The 9,523-nt window shown below is 36.7% G+C and overlaps 2 protein-coding genes across 2 annotated transcripts in view; one reads left to right on the top strand and one right to left on the bottom strand.

Annotated features, from left to right (window-relative positions):
* Positions 1 to 89: 89 nt before the first annotated feature.
* LOC135118790 (transmembrane protein 70 homolog, mitochondrial-like) lies at positions 90 to 2,007 on the bottom strand. The gene is made up of 3 exons (XM_064041665.1): positions 1,448 to 2,007; positions 1,098 to 1,158; positions 90 to 920 (listed from the first exon to the last, which is right to left on the bottom strand). The coding sequence occupies exons 1-3, from the start codon at positions 1,882 to 1,884 to the stop codon at positions 723 to 725; spliced, it is 696 nt and encodes a 231-aa protein (XP_063897735.1). The 5' UTR covers positions 1,885 to 2,007; the 3' UTR covers positions 90 to 722.
* A 2,513-nt stretch (positions 2,008 to 4,520) lies between these two features.
* Positions 4,521 to 9,523, top strand: part of LOC135118609 (meteorin-like protein) — a 30,381-nt gene continuing 25,378 nt past the window's right edge. The window contains exon 1 of the mRNA XM_064041056.1: positions 4,521 to 4,792. Coding sequence (XP_063897126.1) covers positions 4,698 to 4,792 — 95 coding nt within the window. The 5' untranslated portion in view covers positions 4,521 to 4,697. The remainder of the gene's footprint in view (positions 4,793 to 9,523) is intronic.

Below are 9,523 nucleotides of genomic sequence, written 5' to 3'. Positions count from 1 at the left end.
TAGATTTTTATAATTTTGTAAATTATGACATGAAATAATTATCTAGTATGTTACTGTTCAATAATGGGTTAGCTAAAAGAGACAAAAAAACTAGTTAACTATTTATTTAAAGCAACTACAGTAGAATTCATATATAACGACTTCGCTTATAACAACTAATCGGTTTTAGCGACGATAATCTTTACTCAAGTTAGGTTTCGTATATAGGTACTAAGACAATATAACCGTTTAGTGCGACTCCGGTTTAAGCGACCAACTGCTTATAGCCACCAATATTTATTATAATACGTCCGGTTAAAACGACACACGCGCAATGTTTTGTTTACCTCGCACTCGCACCCCCGCCCCGCGTATCGTTTAAACCTTCCCTGGACCTCTACAAACATTCTAAAACCAAAATAAGCCAAATCGGTCCAGCCATTCCGGAGTTTTAGTCAGACTAACGAACAGCAATTCATTTTTATATACATATAAAAAGACTAGCTAACCCAACAAACTTCGTATCGTTTAAACCTTCCCTGGACCTCTAAGCCAAATCGGTCCAGCCAAGAAGATAATAATATGTATTGTAAGTTATGTATGTATGTACAAGTTAAGTTATGTACTTAAGAAATAATCCGTCCGTTTTGTGCGTCGTCCGGTTAGTACGACATAATATCGTCGGTCCCTTGAAGGTCGTTATATCCGGATTCTACTGTATAATAAATAACAAAATGTAACAACTAATTTGATTTACTACTATCTTCAGTTTGATCGCCGAGCTTAAAGTCCATAGGTTTGTCATATCCCATCATTTTGGCATAATGTATGGGGTCTGTGAAGTGGCGTGCTTCTATGAAAAGGGGAACTCCTTTGGCGTTCAATGTGGTGAACGCACCGGGAATATCAGGGACTTGTACATCTTCCACTTTGAAGTCAAGCTGAAACATTTATATGATTAATTATTTGATTCATTTACTAAAATAGTTTATATATGGTTAGGTAAAGCAGTCTACACACCAAAGCCGCTGACCCGGCGGCACGACTGCCGCGGCATGTGGTGTTCTAGTAATTGTCAAATACTCTATGAAAGCCGGTGGCATGATTGTACAAAATACGGCCGGCGGGTTGGGCCGCCGGGCTGTGCCGCCGGCGTCAGCGGCTTTGGTGTGTAGACACCTTAATGTTGAACCTATCACAATTTACTTCTTGAGAGAATAAATAACCCAATAATCATTTATTTTTCAAGGTTTTTTTATTTTCTTCTTTTAAAATAGAACTTTGAGTTTGAATAAATAAAGCCCACATACAAAAGGTATTGAGCATGAATGTGTATGGTTATCGAGTAAGAGGGCAACAAATGAATCAATGGATGGAGCATGTTAAAGAAGATATGGCTGCACAACTTGCAAGATGATATCAGATAGGAAGGAGTGGATGAAGAGGACTACTACACTGCTACTGCTACGAAATTGAAGTGGTGGTAGCACTGTATGTAGATGTTGTGGGGTCATAGTGTATTTCCGTCACATATTTTTTAGTTATGAAGTGGAGTAATAAAGGCGTTACAAATGTGAAGAAGCCGACTACTGAGCATAATGCCACGAGTAGTGACGTGCTGCCAATCGTCGCTGCCTCTCTTATGATTATGGGTTGCGCCAACAGGCCAGCTGCACTAGAACTCAGAGAGAACACCTTCACGCCCTTTATCTGTGGTGTCAAGGGACCGTAATATATACACTCCAACTTGTTATCTTCGTCTCTTAGTTTCACTGCATAATGCCTGCTTATAACACCGGGACAGCTGATGATGGGTTTTAATTTCGAGGTTATCTGTTTTTGTATGAGAGGTTGGATGATTACTCTACTATTGTTCAACACACCTTGTGTACAAAAACGCAGCATCTTGTTTGTTGTTTTACGTATTTGAGTAAATTAAACGGAAATTCCAATAATCAATGCCATTGAATTACGATTATTTCTGCATTCAGAACTTTGACAATGACAATTGTCAATGTCAACATTTGTCAATTTTGACTGTTCTTTAGTGACATACAGTTTTAAGTTCAGAAAGCATTAAAGAGAAAATGTCGAGTTAGATATAAGTTATGATTATGAACCACTAATTTAAAAACAACACACATTGGATAAAGGTGTTTTTTATTTAACTAAACATAAATCCAATCACATCAATAAAATTTATCATTCTTTACTTTATTTTTGATCCATAACCGAGTTTCATATTTACATTTGATGTTTTGTTGGACAATTGTCTACATCATAACAAAATCCGGTTTCCGTATCTAAAACCATAGGATCAGGACAGTCGCATCTTGAGAATCCACAAACAGTTCCTACAAGCGCCTGGTCTGGATGTTCACAAGTTCTTTGAGCTCGCCAATATGTCTGAGAACAATTGCTTATCCGTTGAATCATCCATTCTGGACACTTGTCTACACCTGGAAAAATATTTAAGCTTTTTACTAAGTAGAATAAATTAAAAAAATATATGTAATTATACCTATACCTACTAATATAATTAAGAGAAAATATTTTTTGGTTTGTTTGTGCGCTAGAGGCTCTGAAACTACAGAACTACCTAATTTATTTCCCTGATAGGTAAACTTCTAGTAAAGTTCGCTTTTATAGAACAAGACCCTCAAAGACTCTTCTAATTATATAAGGTACAATAATGAATGATTATAAAGGTAGATCCGACGGGCACGGAATAAAAAAGTGAGTAAAAGCGCATAGACTATTATAATGATCGTCTTACGCTAATCGTTCGTGCAAGCATTTATCTTACAGACATGGACAAATATGGTGCTTAATAAAAGAAGGTACTGTTTAGATTGTTAAGCGTCTTTTATAGGGCAAGCAAACGTATGAAAAGATACTCACATGTATTATTGTGCCATAGGCAACGACCCGTCGTCTTTTCATGATAAGGTGAGACTACGCTCAAGCTAAATAGAAGAAACGTCCACTCAATCATGATTAGACTTATTGGCTAAACTAGATTCATCACCGCAGTTTACCTTTTATAATAGTAGAGTAGAGGGACTAGCGTCACATGTTTATAACACGTACTAATTGAACAATGCTCATCACTCTACAATGGCGCTTTGTCTCTAAGTCATCTTAAAACAATGAATTAATAAAACAGTATAATACAAAGTATCAGATATTTATTCTATGAATCGCTCTTGTTATAGGCAAGGTAAGTGAATCGATCACAAACTTATCTAGCTAGATGCTTTATATTGGCGGTTTGTAAGAGGAAAGACTAGGTACAACGTGTTGCGCTCCTACAGGGAAGGGAACCTATAATAATCACATTATTTTTGCGTTTAAATGAGATATGGGGTCGATTCATTGGCCTAAACAAGCACGAATGTATGACTACAATGCGGCTATCGCCTATCTGCCAGCCGAACAAACACCGCCTATTGATTCAGTTTATCTGTCCGCAAACAAAGCACGCGCGCCCTCAAGCACGGACGACGTGACTCCGACCAAAATATTTTTAAACACCATAAAAGACACCGTAGGCCAAACCCCAAGATAAATCTTTCACTTTCTTGAAAATCATATTCCACCGCTTATCTTTCGCCAAACAACCGTAAAAAGTGCGATTCTGGGTACCGTGTCCCGATAACGATCTGCTTAGTGTGTAATAATTTCATTTTATTTATGTTCATCAAAAAACTTAAACGTTGCTAAAATACAGATTTGGACGATTAGTTTTAATAGCAAAAACTACCATTATTAAGCTATTAATTGCTAGGATCTCGGTGATGCAGAATATACGTCAAAAGCTTAAGCCCGATAAAAAATTTAAGGATGTGCCAACTCATGGCCATAAAGGGCAGGTACCCACCTAATTATAACTTTCCAAATATGATCTATATCTTTCCTGCGTTTTAACGTAGAAGTTAAATATAATTAAGGGGTCCACCATACACGATATTCCATAAACTGGTATTGATCTTTGCAAATTAATGATGATGAAATAGCCTATAATTAGATAGATACTAAACTTGCTATAAAACAATAGGTAAAGCTAATTAGCAAATTAGTTGTTTTTACTAGATGAAGGTCTGTTGACAGCAAAATGGTGGGTTGTATTGTCGTATCTATTGCTATTTCTAAGGTAATAAATAAAACCCTTTCTAAGTCTTTTAGATGAGCTTTTTTCCTCATCATTATCAGCTCGTATTTTTCAAAAACATCGTATAATTTGTTATCACCTCTGTATCGAAAACACTACAGTTATACTCGCAATTATTTTTAAGTTTTGTCTCGATCGAAGATAATACGGTATGCCTTTCCCGCCAACTTGAAAAGCTCTGTCAAGCTTTCATATTGCGCTATATCAATTTCAATCTAATGTCCACTATTTAAAGCTCATAATCGAACAAAATTTGTAGTAATAATAGAGAGAGAAACAATGATATTACTGCCTTCTTCAACTACACTGTTGTTATACCCGTCCCTATCGCTCGCTGCAGTAAATAAGCGAGTAAAGGTTTTGTCTCTGTCACTAGTTTAGTCAAGTTTCTGAGTTGGTGAAGTGTTGACGCTTGTAGCAATCGTGGCTCAAGTTTGTTTACTTTTGTAAGGGAACCGAACTATGGAACTGACATAAATGGATTGTTTGACTGTGATGTGATTGGAGCAGTGTTAAACCTTGCTGTTATAATATATTTTTGTTAATAATGGAGACGAGGAGAATATTTTGGACAGTATTTTTGGGAGTTTTATGCAAAGCGGAGGCGGGGTTGATGGGCGATCAGTGCGACTGGACTGGCAGGTATGTTGATGTCGAAAGCCTATTGTTTGGCATACTTTTTATTCATCTATTTGAATATTAAATCAATCTACAATAGAGAAAGATTTGTCCTCATAATTTAGTTTTGACTTTTAACATTTACTCTCAATTAGATAAAGTGCACCTCTACTTAATTTGTTTGTTTTCTTGATTGCGTTTTGCTAATTAAAACCATTTAATTTTCTTATATCAAATAAGTTAATTATGTACTTAAGAATTATATTTCATACTTATTTTTTTAATTATTTCCAAAAAAAATAATATGTTAAATGGGATCCAGTAGGATGTAATTTTTAATCTGCCAAAATTGAAAAAAAAACCCTTTCTGCAACTTTTGATAAAAACTAACAGTCCGCATTATCCTTGTGTTTATGGCAATCTTCAACGAGCTGGATAATCTCCTCCCCACCCTTAATTTATTTAATGTCTCATGCTAATTATTAACTAGGTAGGTACCTACTTAGTTCATAATGTAACTGCATACTTCGCAGTTTTGTATATAAAAAAAAAACCTTTAGAAGATAACAAGAGCTCAAGAATCCAATAAGTATGGTGAATTCGCGCGGAATCCCTCAATCAAAATCCTTACCCGGGGCGAAACATCTTGGACGTGGCAATTTGCTTAATAATCCCCAACTTATTTCCAAAGCATTCTGACATCGCGTGTCTTATATTGTTAACAACCTTTTAATGTTATTCAAATGAATCATTCATTGAATACCGCGATACCACGACATTTTTATCATAACTGCACAAATTATCGAAGCTGCCTGAGGGTAGGCCTTCTCATAATTCGTCTGCATCTACCTACCATTTGATTTTATCTTTAACCACAACATTTTATGTAGTCAGGAATACATTGTTGAATGTAACTTCATGCAATTACTCAAATAAGTAATTATACAGCAGAAGGTCGTGTCCCTCCGTGCAGATAATCTTTTGAGTAACTTCATTTGCATTACGTTGAATATCTACCATTGTATTTTGTACAAGACAGTACAAAATACATTCAAATTACCACCGTAATAATACACCGCAGTTATAAACCTACCTTATTAAAAGTAGATAAAGATTAAAGTTCATGTTGGAGCTATGATTGATTAAGAAACAATCGAATGAGGCGCACGAGCTCATTAACTCGCCCCTCTCTAGAAACACTCGTAGTCTATGCTCGATGTCAACACGTTATAACATTAAAACAAAATAATTGTTATTGTTAATGGGGGACGGAAACGATGTCAAATGGGGCTCGATTACGGAACAAAAATCAACAAGTGGGGTTTCCCTGCAGGGGCGGCGTGGGAAACCGAAGTGGAAACTGTTCTCGCCAACCCTCAGTGGTATTGTACATGACCCTTCCGGCTAAAAGGGTGGCTTGCCCTTGTATCATGTACTCTATTGATTTACAGATACCATTTCCGATAGTTGATATTTCTAATGTTTTGTCATTTGTATTCAATGCTGAGAACCAAACACACTTGAGAAGCTTAGATGTTAAAGCGAATCGCTCAATGAGTTAAGAAGACTTCGTTGCCTCATTAGAAGCCAGAGCAGATGTCAAAAATACACAACGTAACACACAAATATTTTGGTTAAAACTTCGTTATTATGAGAAAGTCTCACCATATACTCGTTAGTAGGTGAAGTTCCCATCAGATTTTATTTATTTTTCTTATAAACAAACGCTAACGATACTTCATCCCAGATGAATGAATCTCCAGCTCATTGTAGAAATAGCGTAGTACCTATCTCTATTTGAGCATTTCCTTTGAATTGAACCATGTACAAAATGCTACTAATAGCGTGCGAGGTTACAGACCGAGGTTAGCATACAGGTATAAATACGAATAGAAAGAGAAAATTCGCGATAATATCAACGTGCGAGAAAGTATAAAGAAAGATTAGCCGCGAAGAAGCTATCAATGCAGAGGCTGCAAAAAGCAAATTGAGTGTCAATGTACCAGCATCACTGTGAACATTGAGGAGCATTCAAGTTCATACATTAATATTTATTAGGGAGGGAGGAGTGAACGGAGGGGCCCGGGATCTGTTTATTATAATATCCTCCTATTATAACGCGTTCGCACGATATGCTCCAAACCGCCTGATTGGTAAACCAGCGCCAATTGTTGTTTGAACCCTCCAAATCAATCTGTACATGAATTTATCTATAGAAACGATAAATATAAAGTTTCCTGCACGGTTTGCCGAATATAAATTTTGTGCTTTAGGTCAATAGTTTTATCGAGCTTATATTATTTTTATTTTTAAAGCGAAATTAATTGGTTAATGAAAATCGCAAACGGATTATGTAATCGAATCAGGACAAATCTTTTCAGGTCCAGGGAACTTAACTGGATGTAATCAGATTGACCCTCGTTCTGACGTCAAAATGTGCACTGAATTATAATTGGCTAATTAAATTGCCCCACGCAAGTGCATCTTAACAACGGATGTGCGTAATGACTGTGACAACTGAACGTCACGAAAAACAAAACTAACGTGAACTAAATGCACACACCAACGCCCAAAGTTACACCATTTGTCAAAGTCATGCTAATGATAAATACGAAACTTTAGCAGCCGGGTAGACCCTTTATCCAAATTCCAATAGTAACAGAAGTATTGAAAACGTGTTTACAAAATATTTTTATCAGTAAGTCTAAAAATGTTTAACAATTAGGCGAAGATAAGGCTTAAATGGCCTTAAGTAGTTTTTTTTACTGATGGCGCCTTTCGACACAATCTCTGACTTCACTTCTAACAATGGCCACTGCCACTAAATAGTTAAGTGCCCACAGCAGAAAAAAATGCATACAATTGCTTTAACATTCCTTTCATCCATTTCTAAAAGTCTTAAAGCCACACAACCTTTTTTGTAGAAGTTAAAAAGTTTAATGCATCATTAACCACAGGATTCAGGATCGTCTATGTAATGGTACACTTAAACAATAACTATTTCTAGACACATCTAAATTGTTAGATCTAGTCAGCAAATGTGCGAAGTGTGAGAACGTTTACTTAATGACATAGGGAAAAACCATATACATTAATAGAATAGTAGATAATAATAAGTTTGAAGATTTTTTGTGGCCAAGCTCATCAAGAGTTCAGGAGATGTGTAATGTGCGCCTGAGAAAGAGTTTGCTACGGACGTTATGATCTCATAGACAACAACCTACTTATGAAATTACTGAATCAAGGAATTGTACTTTGGAAGAAAAGCAAAGAAAGTTTGATGTATTAGAAACACCACAAAAGAGCAACATCCGATTTGAATATGGACAAATACTATCTTTGTGCTTTAGTATCAGTAAAAAAATATACATTGTTATTTATGGGAAAATTATGTTTGCGGTTTTACTTCCTGAATTTGACCCATTTATTGAACGTAGCTAACCGCTTTGTGCGGATGTCACTATCTCAATATTTGCGTAATGGTCAGCCACGATAAAACATCAGATGGGGTATGGTGGATTGCACACCCGCGGGCTCTCACGCTCTCCATATGGCGAGGCGCGTACGCGTTACGCTGTTTTACGATTCCGCCTGTTCCTGGAAGAAGTTCCCGTTCCATATTCTACAGAGGTTCATTATCATTAGTGATTCACAGCCGCGGTGCCACGGCTGGGACCGCCCAACCAGGACATTTCACATGGGATGGCCATGGGAACTTGTGGGAATATGTTCGTTACTCCGAAAGAAAACAAGCATCACATGTTGCTGGATGAAATCACGGTTATTTTTAAGCGACGATTGTTTTTATTCGCTCGCCAATTGAGGGCAATCAACGACACGTGTTCCGTTCGAGGCGCTCGCCTTAGGCCATCTATTGAGCTCGTTGATACCACGTCTAGTCAAATAAATGATCGCGATACTGGCGATTTGTAACGACCTACTCTTAAATAAATTGATGCTACTAATGACATTCTGAGACTTGATACAGTTTAAAATATCCCTTAACTGCAACTCCAAACCTAAGGATATTCGATTCCAAAACCATTCCCAACATACTTGAAAGGATCCCATTACTATTATCATCTTTAGTCTCATATCTTCATGTAACTCTACTTACAGAGAATTTTTATTATGCTTTCAAGCTCCAATCACAGAGATAATGGGTGCACGTTAGCTGCCCGCTGAAGGGTAATCCAATTCTTGTACCATGTGTCCACTTATCTTTTTGTCGTAAAGTTCGAGAACATTCTCAGAATTGAATAATGTCTAACGTTCACAAGTTTTTGGCGTTGATTGTTGTAATGATTGTGACCTAGTTCGATCGGTATTACTAACGCCCAAGTAGGTACCTTATTGCGTTTTCTTAGAAAGTCTACAGTCTAGAATGGTATAAAGAACGGAGCCTTTTAAACCATTCCATTGAATAAATCTGTCGATACTAGAGAAATGCAAGTTTCAAGTCGGGTTCGGTAAAATGAGTCAACTTTATATTGAGGAATACTATCAAACAAAAACATCCGATGTATCTATTAAGATGGTAATTCCCCAGTTAAACATTGAATTGTTTTGTTTCCATCGAACACGGAGTTCTTTGAATGGAACAGAACTAATTAACGGCGAATTGTAGGTCGGCATTGTGTTGATGGGTCAATGAAGCATCTCTTTGTGTCGCTACTGTTTACTTTTTCAATTCGTTCCCGGAGTTTTCTGTTTCTACGATTATTCTGAATGTGATAACTGGTATGTAAGCAGAGA

This window comes from Helicoverpa armigera, chromosome 2 (genome assembly GCF_030705265.1).
Source record: "Helicoverpa armigera isolate CAAS_96S chromosome 2, ASM3070526v1, whole genome shotgun sequence".
NCBI lineage: Eukaryota > Metazoa > Arthropoda > Insecta > Lepidoptera > Noctuidae > Helicoverpa > Helicoverpa armigera.
This window is presented reverse-complemented; position numbering and strand designations above follow the sequence as displayed.